Source organism: Mobula hypostoma, chromosome 7, assembly GCF_963921235.1.
Source record: "Mobula hypostoma chromosome 7, sMobHyp1.1, whole genome shotgun sequence".
Lineage (NCBI taxonomy): Eukaryota > Metazoa > Chordata > Chondrichthyes > Myliobatiformes > Myliobatidae > Mobula > Mobula hypostoma.
The window spans coordinates 156,455,385-156,473,941 of NC_086103.1; the positions used below are offsets into that span (position 1 = coordinate 156,455,385).

Consider the following 18,557-nt stretch of genomic DNA (forward strand, 5'->3'; position numbering starts at 1 on the left):
CATGCATGCATTGGCAGGAGATGCGATCTCTCTCTGCTTTCACTTCTTCTCCTTCCATTATCTAAGGCTCTAGATCTGTTAGCTTCATTAAATGCTGAAGTACTGCACAGGAAAGCAAGCCAAAAGCATGGCTTAGAGTGATTATGTCACCTAAACGTTTGAGCACAGTAGGCTTGCTTTTACCATGTATTGCAATTCACAACATCGAAATTACCAGAACAGTATATTCTTTACCTTCCTTATTTCATCCAGGACTATAGCAAACGATTTGTTATCCATTTTGTTTTAGAGATGAAGGGAAAAGGGTGAAAGGCAATTGTTTCTCTTATTTTAAGCGATACAGCCGTCCATGCAGCGTCTTTCTGGCCGAGTGTCGGTACCTTCCAGGGACCCACCGTTGCGAACAATGGGGTGTTGGGCCACTGGCCCTGTTGGTTCCGGGGAAAGAGTGGATGGGTAAGTGAGTGAGGGAGAAGTGTAGGAGGGGGGAAGGAGATTACTCCAGCCGCCTACTCCATGTCGGTAAGCGGCCGGGTGCGGACAGAAAACAGGTGCCTCGGTTCAGCCAGCGGCTTTGTTCACGGTAACAGCCGCCAAAGGGAGGGGAGGGGAGCCTCGGGCCTCGGCCGACTGACGCGCACATTCAGGCTCGGTCCTCACGCCTTCGGACCGCGAACTCGAACCCAGTTCGGTCACCGGTCGAGTCCCTCAACGGCGGCCATGCGGCTCCGGCTGATGATGTCATGTGCACAGCAGGCCCCCTTTCCCAAAATATTGTAGGAGCAGCTTTCCTTTAATTGTACCACAGTTTTTAAAACTGGGGTTTGTTATTTAACCTCCCTCCACTTTAACTCTCGGGCGGCATTCATGTTCCTAATATATTTTTCTGGCAGTGGAAAGGCCGCCTTACATGGGTGGCGGTAGTGAAAGGATGAAGGCGGGACGAAGTAGGACCGTCTCTAAAAGATTATTTCGTTTAGTTTATGTGAACCGAAATAGGCTTGTTGTTGGGGTCGTGATGTTGCTTGTATTGTTTTTCCTGTGCACGTTATCTACTCGGTCTGCTAACACTGTAAGTTTTTTTTTCCAGTCGTTTATGTTTAAGATGGAAAGAGAGGGGTTGAAGATTGAATTGTGGAGTGTTGTCCGCTGACTGTAGATAACATCAGTAATATACGAAATCCGTGGAGTTTATAGAGATGGGAAAGGGTGAAACAATTGAGGTTTTGAATTTTTTATAACCAAGGGAAATCAGGTAGGAGGGCAAATTAGTGAGTTAAGAAGCTGCTGGTGGAGTTCGGATGCATTTTCCCAACTGCTGCTATGAACTATATTCTGCATTCTGTTCTCTTTTTTACTATCTCTATATACTTGTATATGGCATGATCTGCCTACGCGGCGCACGAAGTTTTTCTCCACTGTATAAGCACGCCAATAATATACCAATACAGATGATAAAACGTGGGAAGGTATTGAATGGTGAGCCAGGAACTATTAAACATTGAAAATAGTTTCAGCAGCAGAATTGGGATGTTGCTACAACACCAAGAATCTGTAAAAAGAAAATTGAGGTAGTGGCAAGTAATTTTACCAATAGTGCAAATAGATTGAGTGATTCCACACTAGGAGAGAGAGGAAATCAGTAATCTATGGCCTATGAGTTTGTTTCTGTTAATAAAAGAGGAAGCTCTGAAATACTAGTTTTTAAGTATTTGTCCTTATGTAGATTAAAAAAATAGAATTTTCCCCAAGTGAGTGTGGTAGATATCCAATGTATGTATATGATTTTAAAAATATAGAACAGAGGCCTAAGAAGTGATTTTATGAAAGTATATAAATTGTGAGGGGTATAGATTAAGGAATGATGACAGTTTTTTTCGCGGAATATAAAACTAGAGGACATAGATTTAGGGTGAAGAGGACAGTATTTAAAGGGAACCTGAGTGATTTTTTTTCCACACGGACTGGTGGGTATGTGGAGCCAGCTGCTAGGGGAAGTGATGGTGGAGGTAGGTACGTTGATAAGAAAGGTTTAGAGAGGTGTGGAGTCAGCTCAGTTAGGCGATCGGGAAAGCATGTGTGGGTGGGCTGAAGGGTCTGTGTTCTGTGCTGCTAACTCTGCACTCTGTGAAACTTAGAACTGGGTGTACAAGACAAAATGCACTAGGTTGCCTCAGATTCTGCTGTGCCAGAAAACACCTAATATTCCACTCTTTCTTTTCCTAATATAATTCCCAATAAGGTTTTAAAATTGATCAAGAACAATGCAACAGTTTTGAAGGGGAGGGAAGGAGAAGGTATGATTAACTTTCATTAATCATTTAATTAAGACAGCCATTCATATGTTATCATCATCATCATCATCATCATCATCAGGTGTCGTGCCCAGTTTGAGCTTTGACTGCCATGGCCCACACACTCCTGTTTCGGGTCAAGTGGATCAATTCATTGGTATTCATTTCCAGTTCTCTGGCTGCTTTCTCCGTCATCATTTGTCTTTGTCTTCCTCTTGCTTTCTTCCCTTCAATCTTTCCCGTAATTACCGTGCATTCTAATTCCTCTTTCCTAATCACATGTCCAATGAAGTTACGTTGCCCTTTCACGATCTTGTACATTATTTCTCTTTTTGTGTTTGCTCTGTTCATGACATCCTCGTTGGATATTCATATTTCCTTTCATATGTTATACATAGAGATTTTCACAAAATTATTTTTAATCTGTACTATAATTAACTGAAAGCTGTTGTCTTTGCAACAAAATGTGATGGGGAACGTATATAATAGAGACAAGCATTTCATTTGCAAATATAAAATAATGAACTGGTAATCACACTTTATTTATTCTCTCTCTTATCTGTGAGATATAATTTTGTAGCTGTTTAGGAGAAGTACTTTAGGTTTTCCACAAATCTGTTAATCAGGCATCTGCTGGATATTCCACGGGCTCCGCTAGAATTTCTGAGAAAAGTCTGTACAGACTGGATATTGGATGGCCTAGGTTTCCAGAAGTTTTCACAGGTCAAGTGTTTGCTGTTGCAGTTGACCCAGTGTCTGATGTTGTTTACGTAGCACAGGTGAGTCACATACTCTTTCTTTGAATTTAATTGTTATTGTTTAATGCTTTCATCAATTTATTTTAAAAATACTACTTTGCTGCTTTTTGTGAAAGTAAGATAATGAGTTGAAACTGGACTTCTGCCATGTGTCAGTAAATTGCTGGAAGTGAGCAGGAATAATCAAGGTGATTCAACTCATTCCTTGTGTTGATTATCTTATGATAGTTCAATGGCTCCAGGGTGTTACGCAGACTGATGGAGCCTGTGATGTGTAGTTTGGAATTCGATCAAACGATCTAGCGCTCTGCTGTGTCCAGAGCACTGACTCGTGGAAAAGACCAGGCACAGGGTGTGGATCCACAAGGCAAGATCTCCTTGGATCCCATGCCTCCTTACTTTCTCAATGATCCTTGCATGGAGAACCTTATCAAATGCCTTACTGAAATCCATATACACTACATCCTCTACTCTATCCTTCATCGATGTGTTTTGTTACTTCCTCAAAGAATTCAATCAGGCTCGTAAGGCATGACCTGCCCTTGACAAAGCCATGCTGACTCCCTGTCAGATTATGTCTCTCCAAATGCTCATAAATCCTGCCTCTCAGGATCTTCTCCAACAATTTGCCCACCACTGAAGTCAGACTCACTGGTCTATAATTTCCTGGGTTATCTGTACTCGCTTTCTTGAACAAAGGAACAACATTTGCAACTTTCCAATCCTCTGGTACTTCTCCCATCCCTATTGATGACGCAAAGATCATTGCAAGAGGCTCAGCAACCTCCTGCCTCACTTCCCACAGTAGCCTGGGGTATATCTCAACTGGTCCCGGTGACTTATCTAACTTAATGCTTTTCAAAAGCTCCAGCACATCCTCTTTCTTAATGTCTATATGCTCAAGCATTTCAGTCCACCGTAAGTCATCCCCACAATTGCTAAGGTCTTTTTCCCTGGTGAATACTGAAGCAAAGTATTCATTAAGTACCTTTGCTACCTTCTCCGACTCCATGCATGCGTTTCCATTATCATACCTTATTGGTTGTATTCTCACACGGCTCATCTCTTGCTCTTCACATACTTGTGGAATGCCTTGGGTTTTTCCTTAATCCTGCTCACCAAAGCCTTCTATGGCCCCTTCTGGCTCTCCTAATCACATTCTTAAGCTCCTTCCTAGCAACCTTATAATTTTCTCGAGTTCTAACTGTACCTAGTTTCTTGAACCTTTTGTAAGCTTTTCTTCTTAACTAGATTTTCTACATCCTTTGTTCTTTAACTCTACCATCCTTTTCCCACCTCAATGGAACGTACCTATGCAGAACTCCATGCAGATGTTCCCTGAACATTTGCCACATTTCTGCCGTGCATTTCCCTGAGAACATCTCCCAATTTATGCTTCCCAAGTTCCTGTCTAATTGCATCATATTTCACCCTACTCCAATAAAATGTTTTCCCAAATTGTCTGCTCCTATCCCTCTCCAGCAGTATGATGAAGGAAATAGAGTGATGGTCACTACCTTCAAAATGCTCTCCCACCAAGAGATCTGACACCTGACCAGGTTCATTTCCCAATACCAGATCAGTACAGCTTCTCGTCTAGTTGGCTCATCTTCATATTGTGTCAGGAAACCTTCCTGAACACACCTAACAAACTCCACCCCATCTAAACCCCTTGCACTAAGGAGATGACAATCAATATTAGGAAAGTTTAAAATCTCCCATCACAACAACCCTGTTATTATTGTACCGTTCCAGAATCTGCCTCCCTATCTGCTCCTCAAAATCTCTGTTACTACTGGTGGGGCTGGGGGGGGGGCAGGGGGGTCAATAAAAAAAACACCCAGTAGAATTATTGCCCCTTTCCTGTTTCTGACTTCCACCTACATTGACTCAGTAGACCATCCCTCCATGACTTCCTCCGTTTCTGCAGCCGTGACGCCATCCCTAATTAGTAATGCCACGCCCCCACCTCTTTTGACTCCCTCTCTGTTCTCTTTGAAACATCTAAAGCCTAACACACTCAGCAGCCATTCCAGCTCCTGAGACATCCAAGGTGCTACAATGGCCTCAGCATCATAGTTCCACATGTTGATCCACACTCTAAGTTCATCCGCCTTGTTTATGATACTCCTCGCATTAAAATAGACACAATCTCAAACCATCAGGCTGAGTGCATCTTTGCTCTAACATCTGCCTCTCCTTCCTCTCCTTGTGCTCCAACCTCCCCATCCTCTGCCTCTTCACTTCGGTCACACCTGCCCCAGAAGTGGTCCCAATGATCCAAAAATCTAAATTCCCCGCCCCCTGCTCCAATCCTCCAGCCACACATTTATCCTCCACCTCATTCTATTCCGATACTCACTATCCAGTGGCACAGGCAGCAATCCCAAGATTGCTACCTTTGAGGTCCTGCTTCTCAGCTTCCTTCTTAACTCCCTGTATTCTGCTTTCAGGACCTCCACTCTTTCTCTGCCTATGTCATTGGTACCAATATGTACCACGACCTCTGGCTGCTCACCCTCCCATTTCAGAATATTGTGGACACGCTCAGCAACATCACGAACTCTGGCACCTGGGAGGCAAACTGCCAGTCTTGTTTCTTTTTCACACTCATAGAATTGCCTATCTGTCCCCCTAACTATAAGAGTCCCCCTATTACCACTGCTCTGTTCTGCCGTTCCTTACCCTTCTGGGCCACAGGGCCAGACTCAGTGCCAGAGGCATGGCCACTGTTGCTTTTCGCAGGTAGGTTGTCTCTCCCCACCCCACACCCCCCAACAGCACTCAAAATAGAGAACTTATTGTTAAGGGGTACAGCCATAGGGGTGCTCTCCACTACCTGATACCCTCCCTCTCTTGACGGTCACCCACTTATCTGTCTCGTGTGGCCCCACGGTGACTACCTGCCTGTAGCTCCTGTCTATCACCCCCTCACTTTCCCGAACAAGCCGAAGGTCATCGAACTGCATCTACAGTTTCTTAGCTCTGTCTCTAAGGAACTGCAGCTCGATGCACCTGGTGCAGATGTGGCCATCAGGGAGGCTGGAAGTGTCCCAGGCATCCCACATCTGATACCAGAACAGAAAACTGGCTTTGCAGTCATACCCATTATTCTTGTTGGGGGCGGGGGGTGGAATTAACTACCTCGCTGAAGCCGTGATGAGCCAAAGCCCTATTACTCTGACTTGCACTGCTCCAATGACCGCTCTGCTAGACTGTCTCTCTTTTATTTTGGAGCCCTTTCTCAGCGTTCTTGCGCAATGTAGAGCTACTGCGTCTCCGCACCTCATTCCGACCTGTGCGAAGCTCGCTCTCTCTTTGAATTGATTGGTCCGCCGCCAATGTGCCACGAAACACTTCTCCTTTAAACTTTCCTCCCGCCCTATGCAAAGCTCACTCTGTCTTTGAATCAGTTGGTCCGCTGCTAATGTGCCGAGCCCCGTGAAGCGCTTCTTTTTAAAACTTTTCTCCCCGACCTGTGCAAAGCTGTCTCTCTGTCTTCGAATCAGTTGGTCTGCCCCTAAGGAATTGACTAAATATACGGTGGGGGAAAAGTTGCAAGGCTATGGAGAAAAGCCAGTGCAAATATGATAGACTGAATGACTAAATTCTGTGCTGAAACTGTTCGGTAAATTTGTGTGTGTCCCTAAGCAAAAGTTGCTGAAAATGAAGGTGAAACAGGCAATGGGAAGGCAAATTATATGTTGGCCTTTTGCAAAGAGCGCAGAGCAAAATTATCTTACTAAATTATATAAAACCTTGAGAAGACCTCACCAAGAGTATTGTATACAGTTTTGATTTCCTTAAATATAAAGAAGTTATTCTTGTAAGAAAGGGTAAAATTCAAATTCATTCTTGGAATGGTGAGCATGTCATCTGAGAAGCAAGTGAGCAGGCAAGGACTCTCTAAAGTTTAAAAGTACGAATGGTGTAAAGTTTTTAAGGAAGCTTGACAGAGTGGAAGCTGGGCAAATGTTTTCTCTGGTTAAAATGTCATGACTAAGAGTCACAGTCTCAAAATATGAGATGGGTCATTTGGTACAGGAACGAGAAATTACTTCACATTTCTGTAATCTTTGGCCTCCGAGGAATGCAACAACTGGATCATTGACTGCATTCAAAATTGAACTCAGTAGATTTCTGAATATGGAAGAAAGTATAGCATATGGGGATGGGCAAGAAAATGATCCTTAATAAGGTGAAGGGTCAACCACGAGCTTGTTGTATGGCACGGCCAAGTGAAGGATCAAATGGAGTACCCTGCTCCTATTTCTTGTGTTCTAAATGATTTAAATCTTCTGACAATTTCAATTAATATTATGATTTTCTTAAACCTTACAGAGAGGGGAATCTGTACCAAAAATGTTAATGTTTACAGAAGGAGGATTCTTCCTCCGAGCATGGAACACCACAACAATTGAAATGCCTCATGGGATATTTGCAGCTAAGACCTCTCCTGCCACATCTTTGTGGGTGACAGATGTTGGAAATGGTATGGATATATAGTGGAATGGATGTACAAAATCTGAAGTGTAAAATCTGTTGTAATATTATCCCTCAACTTCTAATAATTCTATTTATGAATTTGGAGATATGCTCACATCATGTGTCACATAACTAGTGTGGCAGTAATTTTCCTGGGGCAGGTCTTTTAGATCTCACAGCCTATTTGTTTGCTAGCCTGCTGCCACTCATCTGAGTCAGGAGGTGAAGCACAAAATTTGGGTTGACCCTGCAGCACTGCATGGTTGGATAAGACGTTAATCTGAAGCCCCATCCACTGTCTCAAGTGACTATAAAAGATCCAGTAGCATTGTTTTGAGAAAAGAGCAAGGATGTTGTCCTTGGTGTCCTGACTTGCGTTTATCCATATTTCCATAGACTGATCACCCTCTGCAAGAAAAATAATATTCCTCTGCAACTCAGTTTTAAATGACTGCTCTTATCTTGTAAAGTGATCCCTTGTTTGGAACTCTTGCACTAATAGAAATATCACAATACCTATCTTGCCATGCCCTCTGAGGATCTTGTGGGACAATATGATTAACCTTCATTTTACTAAACTCCAATGAAAACTGATCTAGCCCGATAGGAATTAATTTGTTGAATCCATTTGAGACTGTTCCCAATGCCTGGCTGCACTTTCATAAATACGGTTACTAAAACTGTGTACAATACACCAGGTACAGCCTCATCAGCACTCCGTACAATTGTGGCATCCTTGCTTATGGAAGTTCTGTGTCCACATTTTGGCCACAGCATTTCCAAAGATAGAACAATAATCATTTTTAAAAGAAATCGGAGGCTGTGAAATGTAAACTATCTAATTTTTTTTTTGCATGGTGATTGTGTCAATTATTGCATTTAAGAATGGATGGTCTCCAAAAGCAAGATCAAATAATTTTAAAGGGAACAAGTTATGTGACCTTGCATTGTTTGTGTTATTTAATTTGGCTTCAATGTACGTTAATTTTTTTTTAATTTTCTTAAGAATATTTGCTTTTTTAATATTTTTTCTTTTATATTCTTTAAAGGTTTCCCTGTTTTATTTGTATGTTTAAATGCAAAGATATTCACAAACATTCAATTTCCTTGAGAAGTTTGCAGTTTGAGTTTGGGGATAGGATCACATCAGCAGTCAAAGCCATTATGTGTGAATAGATGTGGGCTTACCCTGAGAGATGACCTCCACTGGAACATAGTATCCATCCTCTTGGTTGAACAATCCACCTTGGGCTACATTAGACAAAAGAACATGTTGAAGATTGGCAATCTCAGAGTCTGGGTAATCTGCCCCATTACCTATGTGGACTTGAGTGAAGCCTTTGATTTAAAAAAAAAACACAAAATCCCATGTGATTTTAAAAAGCACACCAATGTAAGCAATGTAGAAATTCTAAATAATGTCTAGGAGGAGAATGGGAAACTTGCAACAGGTTCTAGTTTGAAAAGTGAGTTCAAAATGGGGAAATTAAAGAATTGAGCGCAGATGGTTTGACTTGTGGGACTTGACCTTGCTGATCAACATTAGAGAAAGAGTTAATCAAAATTATGAATCTACATTTAAAAATACTGGAATTTAAAGATAATACTAAATTTGGATTGGGTGCCAAAACATCTGCTAATAACACTGATTGCACTCAGAGGCTACGAAACACTTTGAGGCCCATGCTGAGGATATAAAGGAAGTTTTATGTGTCTTTTTTTGTTCTAGGAAAGTATGGGCACACCATCAAACAGTACAGCCAATCTGGAAAGCTTCTTCAAACTCTGGGGACACCTGGGCATCCAGGCTCATTCTTGGATCCATTGCAGTTCGATCAACCAGCAGAAGTGTATGTTTCCAGTAAGGGGGAAATGTATATTGTGGATGGTGATGGAGGCTTAAACAACAGACTAATCAAACTGGAGCTAGGTATTTGTAATTACTTCAACTGTTAACAAGAAAAGCTTTATTTTAGGTGTAATTTTATTCTAATTTGTCTTTGCCTGATCAATTCTGGATTAGTGAAGGACTTTGCAAAGAGATTTAATTTTCCTGGAGTTTTCCCTCCGCATCCCGAAAGTATATACCATATTGGGATAGCATTCCTTCAGCAGTGAGCTAGTTCCAAATTCAGTTTTTAATTTTGCCTCTCTGTAAACCTTAATTTTCTGACTGTAGTTTGGTAAATAATGCTAATGCCAACAGGATTATTTTTAAAGCTGTGTTTGAAGAGCATAGTAGTGCTCTGAATTCCGTAATTCCTTATTTTCCTTGTCTATTAGATTTGCCCCCTCTCCCGGTCCTATTCTCCAATAAGTAATTCCAAAATTCAGCTTTGATACTGAGGAGTGATAATTCTGTGCAATTAGGACCAATCTGAATGAAGAATTCAGAATTAGAATCAGGTTTGATATCAGCAGCATATGCCGTGAAATTTGTTAACTTAGCAGCATGTGTGTATATATATTGAAAATATTGTAAAACAGAAATTGTGAAAACAAAAGCGAGGTAAGGCAATTGTTACCTTTTGGCTTTGTAGCAACCTCGGAAATACTCTGCTCAGGAACACAGGAAGTTCATGGGATAAAAGTGAAAACTAAATTAAGGGATTTATAGTATATGTTTTAATATCTGCAAAAGCCAGTTGTTTGTAATTCTATATGACTTATCATTTTAGTCTTGTATCTGGAACATGGATGAATATATTCATCTTTGCATTCCTTTTCTTACCCAGTTGAATTTTACGTCACTGAACATAAATAATTATTGAAAATAACTTCATTTCTGCCCCATGTGCTTTTCCCCTGCAGGTTTTGGTGTCGCTTGGATGAAAGGAGAAAAGGGAGATGAGCCTTCCCAGTTTTACATTCCACACAGTGTAACTGAAGATAATGTAGGGAGGGTAAGTCTTAGGTCTGTTACGAGTTGAAAATGAATATTTTTAAACAGTGCTTTTTATTAATCTGAATTTAATTACACTTGGATTTTGACAAAACCGATAATTAACTTGAAAATAACAGCAGTGAGTCCCGTGGCAAAGTCCTGTCTTGCTGAATTCCCAAGCACTTTATTGGAAAGTTGCCTCTTCAACCCTGTGCTAGGCTAGACTTGTATCATGACCCGTGACCTCTTTGGTCTTATTGAGATTGTAAGACAAAGAATAAGAAGCAAGTGCGTATTTTTCTTTTAATTCCGTTTTTATTATTTAATTTCAGTTGTAACCATTTTCAAACGGTAAACGTGTTTAAATATTTAGTCATTTTTATGACCAGCAAAGCATTGTCACTAGTTCTGCATTTGAAGTGTGGGAATGCTGCTGGAAGCCCTCTTCCACAGAGATCATGATGTTGGACTGTGGAAGTGCCTGCATACAAGAACAAGGCAAACAGAGATGTGGAAAGACCGTAGGCAGTAATTCAAGTTGGGCGACTGAACTGACTCAATGAATCCGGCCTCAACCGCTGGGAAATTTCAATCTGACTCTGTAATCTAAATGAAGTCACTCTGGGGTACTTTTTCATCATTAAAAAAAGTCTCTGGACAAGGGCTCAAATCTCCTGGGCATTGAAGGCTGCATGGAAACTGCTGGAATACAAATAGGTTCCCATTTGTCAGTGTGGATGTGGCGGATGAGATGGCCTGTTTCCTTGCTGTATGACTGACATTGGTTGGTCTTGTTGTAGACAGCTGCTGATGGAGACAACAACCATTATATCAAGGTTGCAAACCTTAAGAACTTTAAACAACTTCCTGCCAATGTCTGTAAGAATTCGGCCCTTTGCATATATACTCTGACATTCAGCAAGGAGACAATAATTCAGCAAATATCTTTTTTCAGGGCACATAGTATAATTGTAGTCCTATCTATAATTCTGTTAATTTTAGATTTGGGTAGCTGACAGAGGCAACATGCGTTTACAAGCATTTGATGCAGAGACAGGTCAGTGGATCGGAGCTTGGTCCAGTTGCTTCACAGACGATGGTCCCTCCTCTGTAAGGTGAGTGTGGCTATCTGGAGTAAAATCAAATTTCATAGAACTTCATTTTTTAAAAAATACGTACTTTTGGTGTTTTTATGTTTTTGATTCTGACAAGTACAAGTGCTCAATGCAGCCTGTGGGGAAGTGTTCAGACTTTACCTTATCCCTTTGTATAGCTGAATATTCAGAATGAAAATATTGGCTATGGGTCCTCTTTGAACGCACAATTTGAATCATTTTTCGATTCTTTTAATAACCTTGGGGTCCAAATACTTAAATATCTCTACTGTAGAAAGCTGGCAGAGAAATGAAGAAGTTGCATTGGGTCTTTGCTATTTGTGAAGATTTCGGTGTAGGGTTATGATGAGTGGAATTTGTATTCATCCCCTATAAATAAAATATAAGTAAGGATTAAGAATTCATAATCTAGAATTTATAATCATGACCATGATTAAAAATCCAAAATGGTATACGAGTTGATACGCCAAGGATGATGCATTCAGGATTTCTGATTTTTAATTAATGAGAGTGTTTTGGGGAGAGGGTTGAGCAATTTTCTTCTGGTGCCCCTTTCTCCCATGCTCCACTCTCGAATCCTATCAGATTCCTTCTTCATCCCTTTATCTTCTTCACCTCTCACCTCCTGGCATCTCACTTCATCCTTACCCACCCTTCCCCCATTCCTGTCTTCATCTATATCCTGCCTACCCCTCTCCCCACTACCTTAATCTGACTTCATCAGGACTGGAAGGGAATGGGGACGAAGGGTCAACTGTTTATTCTTCTCTATAGATGCTGCTTGACCTGCTGAGTTCCTCCAGCACTCGGTGTGTTACCCTTGACTTGCACTAATCTTCCCTGCAAGGAGATGTCCTCCCACTGATCTTGCAAATTTTTAACAAGTCTTTTTTCTCCCCCTCCTGGTATCTTCCAACACTTTCATAAACCAATTGCTATTATGCACTCATCAGAATTTTGGAGCTTGTATTCATTGTTATAGGAATATCTCTTTTTTTAATAGTTTGTACTATTTTATGCACTTATTAAAAGAAGGTTGCTAAATAAAGTAAACTTTATAATTTTGTTTTTAATATTATAGATTGACGTATGACAACAAGTTCTTCGTTGTGACCCAGTTGAAAATCAACAGAGTGCTGTTTCTATCTGTTCCATCAGTAGGTGACATTGGGGTGTGTTACATAGCTGATACAATCCAATTAGCTGATGATGTAAAGCCCCATCTTGTGGATGTTAGTCGTAAAACTGGTGCTATTTATATTGCAGAAATTGGTGCACAGCAAGCACAGAAATTTGTACCTAATACTAGAAAATAATTCTTAAGCTTTCCAATGCTGTTATACTGGCACTTTCACACTGGTGGTTTGAAATGTACATCAGATTTAAAGTGGTGCTGTCATGGGTGAGATGGTATGATGTGAACCCCGAGCAGACTATTGCAAAGCCATCTACGATACAGTCCAATAACCTTTCTTGTATAATTTTTCATTTGCATTAGATGTGATTTAAAACCAGACTTTTAAAGTTCTCCAACTGAGAATGAAACCAATAAGATCCCAGGTTCAATTCTTGACTTGAATTGAGTTTATTAATCTTGTGGTTACATTAAGAACAATATTAATACACTCCATTACTTCTGCCTCAAGTCCCAGGGGAAAAAAAGCTTGTGGTTCCTTTTGGAGGTGAATGACAGTAGATTTTGAGCAAAGAAATTAAGAGCCTTTTATAACAATCTGCTGAGACCCGCTAACACACGGTTTATGTGTTTATAATTGACTTCTTGAGTGAAATCCACTTGTGGAGCTATATGCCAAAAAGGAAGAGGAGGAGGAGAGGGGAAAAAAATAAAAATTGAGGGGACGTTTTAAAATACGAAGCAAATATATTGATTTAGAAATGCACCGCCTTTACCAACACTGCCCACCATGTTGAAGTTTTATTTTGAAATTAATTTGTTGCATTAATGTAATGAATATGCCATAAAATGGCTATTCGGATTTCTGAGCATTATTGTAAATAGGTAAAAAGTTTTGATAATTAGTGTCAATGAAGTGTTTTTGTTCTATTTTTGCATCTCCTCTCCTCCCTGGCATCATTTATCCTCATTTTGCATTTACACCAACCTTTGATTTTTTTTTCCCCTATAATCAACAAGCTCTTGCCTATTGTCTATAACACCATTTCAGTATCCCATTGAGATCACAAACAAAGTCAAATACACTCTACCTGTGATGGCACTGAATTTCAGTGACTCTGAATATTACCCCTCAATTCAGCATTAATATCTGGTTACAAAATCAAAGAAAAGAAATGTTGGGAAAACCATTCAAGCTAGACAACATGCCACATTCAAGGATGCTTATCAGAACTCTCTCTCCACAGATGTTCTCTGGCCTGCAAGATTTTTCCAGCTTTTTGTTGTTTTTTGATCCAAATTTTCAACATCTTTTAGTTTTCATTAGTATCCAGTTCTTTGTGGGGGTTGGGGGGGGGGGAATGACATTTTCTGCAAACTTGATAGTATTTTTGTAGAAGATCAAATTAATGTAATGAGTTGGGGCTCAAGGTAGGTCAACTGTCTTTGATTAAATAAACAAACAAACTATGAGAAACAATTTATTGGCTAAAATTGAGTTTTGCTATTTTCATTAACATGTCAGAACAGCAAATGTTTTTTTTAATCTTTCAATATAAACACAGTTGCTGATAATCGCTATGATGAAATGTTTCCCTCAATCTTTTAAGATGACTACTTGGATAAATGTATACATTCAAAAGCTTCCTGGCCTTAGGATTGTCTGTCTGTAAAAAGGTAAATTTCAGTGAGCCTGACTCCTTTTCAAGTGCAACACAGCCCCTGAAGCAATTGTCTCTCAGGAACCTTTGCTTCTTACACTTGTGTGGCATTAAGATCGTGACAAATCTTGATCCCATCTTGATTTTCCCAGAGGATGAAAGCTGATTGAAGAGGGATTTTTGTTGCTGTGAAGCAAATATTTTTCTTGTTTTCAGCACCCTGTTTACTTCAAGTAGAGTAGATATGGGATAAATAATACAACAGTACTGCTTTGGGTGGAGAGAATAGTGCCTACAATTTTTTTTATTTATCTTGGACCATTAATGTGTTTCTTTTGGACATTTGTAGCACATTCTTCTCTTTTCATACTTTAAGTTTACAACTTTAACTTTGTTGTTCTGTTCCTTGGTTAACTGTTTTGGTGCAGATTCTAAATGAAGCTCTGGGAATTAGAGTAGGTTCTATGCTTGGATCTTCATGAAGTGCTGCATATTACTTATCCACTCTTGTGCAGCCAGCTGGTTATAACTGAATTAACTCTAAGCACATAGGAATTCAATATGATTGACCATTACAACAGGAATTCTGCAGATTCTGGAAATTCAAGCAGCACACATAAAATTTGCTGGTGAACGCAGCAGGCCAGGCAGCATCTCTAGGAAGAGGTACAGTCGACGTTTCAGGCCGAGACCCTTCGTCAGGACTAACTGAAGGAAGAGTGAGTAAGGGATTTGTAAGTTGGGGGGGGGAGGGGGAGATCCAAAATGATAGGAGAAGACAGGAGGGGGAGGGATGGAGCCAAGAGCTGGACAGGTGATAGGCAAAAGGGATACGAGAGGATCATGGGACAGGAGGTTCGGGAAGAAAGACAAGGAGGTGGGGGGGGGGACCCAGAAGATGGGCAAGGGGTATATTCAGAGGGACAGAGGGAGAAAAAGGAGAGTGAGAGAAAGAATGTGTGTATAAAAATGAGTAACAGATGGGGTACGAGGGGGAGGTGGGGCATTAGCGGAAGTTAGAGAAGTCGATGTTCATGCCATCAGGTTGGAGGCTACCCAGACGGAATATAAGGTGTTGTTCCTCCAACCTGAGTGTGGCTTCATCTTTACAGTAGAGGAGGCCGTGGATAGACATGACAGAATGGGAATGGGATGTGGAATTAAAATGTGTGGCCACTGGGAGATCCTGCTTTCTCTGGCGGACAGAGCGTAGATGTTCAGCAAAGCGGTCTCCCAGTCTGCGTTTGGTCTCGCCAATATATAAAAGGCCACATCGGGAGCACCGGACGCAGTATATCACCCCAGCTGACTCACAGGTGAAGTGTTGCCTCACCTGGAAGGACTGTTTGGGGCCCTGAATGGTGGTAAGGGAGGAAGTGTAAGGGCATGTGTAGCACTTGTTCCGCTTACACGGATAAGTGCCAGGAGGGAGATCAGTGGGGAGGGATGGGGGGGACGAATGGACAAGGGAGTTGCATAGGGAGCGATCCCTGCGGAATGCAGAGAGAGTGGCAGAGGGAAAGATGTGCTTAGTGGTGGGATCCCATTGGAGGTGGCGGAAGTTACGGAGAGTAATATGTTGGACCCGGAGGCTGGTGGGGTGGTAGGTGAGGACCAGGGGAACCCTATTCCTAGTGGGGTGGCGGGAGGATGGAGTGAGAGCAGATGTACGTGAAATGGGGGAGATGCGTTTAAGAGCAGAGTTGATAGTGGAGGAAGGGAAGCCCCTTTCTTTAAAAAAGGAGGACATCTCCCTCGTCCTAGAATGAAAAGCCTCATCCTGAGAGCAGATGCGGTGGAGACGGAGGAATTGCGAGAAGGGGATGGCGTTTTTACAAGAGACAGGGTGAGAAGAGGAATAGTCCAGATAGCTGTGAGAGTCAGTAGGCTTATAGTAGACATCAGTGGATAAGCTGTCTCCAGAGACAGAGACAGAAAGATCTAGAAAGGGGAGGGAGGTGTCGGAAATGGACCAGGTAAACTTGAGGGCAGGGTGAAAGTTGGAATGATTGACCATTATTCGTGTTGGTAAGTCTTCAGATTTTGAAAAGCATGGATGTCTTACAGTTATAGACTAATTCAAGTGTTTGGCACCAGAATTCACTCCGCTGCTAAATCATTGATACAGTAATTGTGAAACATTTACATGACTGATACTTATAAGTCCTGAGTAATTGTCTGGAGGCTTGCAGTCTATTTCAGACAATGTCTAAAATAGACGTTATCCATTGAGAAAGGGTAAGGAAATGTTTCAGTTTTTATAAAGAATTAATAAAACTAGGAAACCACTGATCAAGTAGGTGTTAAGGGAAAGCTTTAAGTGCTTATTTTGGATTATTAACATCTCTGTATTTAAAAGGTACTTCTGATGCATACGAAGCTTATTATAATTAATTCTGGGAACCTGGTATTCTTTGGAATTGCCAATGGTAAGAGGTGGTAACAAAGGGTTAAAAATTAGGATAGCATCATTGAAATTTTTTTTGTATTAGTATTATGATTTTGTTCTGTTTCACTCATTTGGTTGGTAGGAATGTTAGGTCAACCTTGTTTTACCATAAATACTATTGGTTCCTGAGGAGGGGTCTTGACCCCAACTTTAACTACCTGTTTCCCTCCAAAGATACTGCTGAGTTCCTCCAGCATTTTGTGTGTTGGTCCAGATTTCCAGCATCTGCAATCTTTCTTGAGTCTGTAATGAATGAAGTAGCAGGCGTAAACAGGAACAGAGACAGGAAGCAGGTAGGGATGAGAAGAGAGAGGAAATGAGTAATGAGGTACGAGGGAGAAAATAAAAAGAATTCTGATCCATTTCGTCTTCCATCTGGATTTACCTTTTACTTTTTATTTTGGATTATTCCTCCGATCACAATTCTCAATGTCTTGCTTTATTTTAGAAGAAATTATCGATTGTGTTACTATCATTTTGAAATACTTTCCCATCTTTGTTGATGGCCTTGTTTAATCTTTAGTGCTTTTTACTTCAGTTTTATTTGATGTAAGTGGTTAATTATTTTAATTGATGTAAATTTACATTAAATTTGCTGCATACTGTTCAGAGAACAATTGAGTTCATGAGATGAAATGTGTATTAATTAAAATGTGACTAAGGGAGAAGTTTCTACTTTTGAGAATCAATAAAATTTGTAATTATTATTTTAATAAAAAAGTGAAATGTTTTCTTCCTTTGTTCTACTTGTACAAGCTATTTTTGTTTCTCAACCTAATGTTTTAGAAACATAGAAAACCTACAGCACAATACAGGCCCTTCAGCCCACAATGCTGTGCCGAACATGTACTTACTTTAGAAATTACCTAGGCTTACCCATAGCCCTCTTTTTCTAAGCTCCATGTACCTATCTTAAAAGACCCTATTTTATCCGCCACCTCCACCGTCGCCAACAGCCCATTCCACGTACTCAGCACTCTCTGCATTTTTTAAAAAAACAACAACAACTTACCCCTGACATCTCCTCTGTATCTACTTCCAAGCACCTTATGACTGTACCCTCTTGTGTTAGCTATTTCAGCCCTGGGGAAAAAGCCTCTGACTATCCACACAATCAATGCCTCTTATCATCTTATACGCTTCTATCAGGTCACCTCTCATCCTCCATTGCTCCAAGGAGAAAAAGCCAAGTTCACTCAACCTATTCTCATAAGGCATGCTCCCCAATCCAGGCAACATCCTTGTAAATCTCCTCTGCACACGTTCTATGGTTTCCAAATCCTTCCTGTAGTGAGGTGACCAGAAATGAGCACAGTACTCCAAGCGGGTCTGACCAGGGTCCTATATAACTGGAACATTACCTCTTGGCTCTTGAACTCAATCCCACGGTTGATGAAGACCAACACACCGTATGCCTTCTTAACCATGGAGTCAACCTGCGCAGCAACTTTGAGTGTCCTATGGACTCTGACCCCAAGATCCCTCTGATCCTCCATGCTGTCAAGAGTCTTACCATTAATACTATACTCTGCCATCATATTTGACCTACCAAAATGAACCACCTCACACTTATCTAGGTTGAACTCCATCTGCCACTTCTCAGCCCAGTTTTGCATCCTATCGATGTCCCACTTTAACCTCTGACAGCTGTCCACACTATCCACAACACCATTGACACCTTTGTGTCATCAGCAAATTCACTAACCCATCCCTCCACTTGCTCATCCAGGTCATTTATAAAAATCATGAAGAGAAGGGGTCCCAGAACAGAACCCT

At 41.0% G+C, this 18,557-nt stretch overlaps 2 protein-coding genes across 2 annotated transcripts in view; one reads left to right on the forward strand and one right to left on the reverse strand.

Annotated features, from left to right (window-relative positions):
* Positions 1-727, reverse strand: part of proser1 (proline and serine rich 1) — a 36,653-nt gene extending 35,926 nt beyond the window's left edge. The window contains exon 1 of the mRNA XM_063054372.1: positions 235-727. Coding sequence (XP_062910442.1) covers positions 235-279 — 45 coding nt within the window. The 5' untranslated portion in view covers positions 280-727. The remainder of the gene's footprint in view (positions 1-234) is intronic.
* Positions 517-13,353, forward strand: LOC134349956 (NHL repeat-containing protein 3-like). Its single transcript, XM_063054910.1, has 8 exons — positions 517-583; positions 894-1,072; positions 2,921-3,073; positions 7,394-7,544; positions 9,267-9,467; positions 10,349-10,440; positions 11,424-11,536; positions 12,618-13,353. Exons 1-8 carry the CDS (start codon positions 517-519, stop codon positions 12,850-12,852), a joined length of 1,191 nt encoding a protein of 396 aa, XP_062910980.1. The 3' UTR covers positions 12,853-13,353.
* Positions 13,354-18,557: the final 5,204 nt, after the last annotated feature.

Bases quoted from the DNA above. Each gene is read 5' to 3' on its own strand.
- LOC134349956 (XM_063054910.1), top strand. From the start codon at position 517: ATGTCGGTAAGCGGCCGGGTGCGGACAGAAAACAGGTGCCTCGGTTCA. The intron at 1,073-2,920 runs GTAAGTTTTTTT...TCTGTTAATCAG, and splicing joins CTACTCGGTCTGCTAACACT to GCATCTGCTGGATATTCCAC. The intron at 7,545-9,266 runs GTATGGATATAT...TTTTTGTTCTAG, and splicing joins GGTGACAGATGTTGGAAATG to GAAAGTATGGGCACACCATC.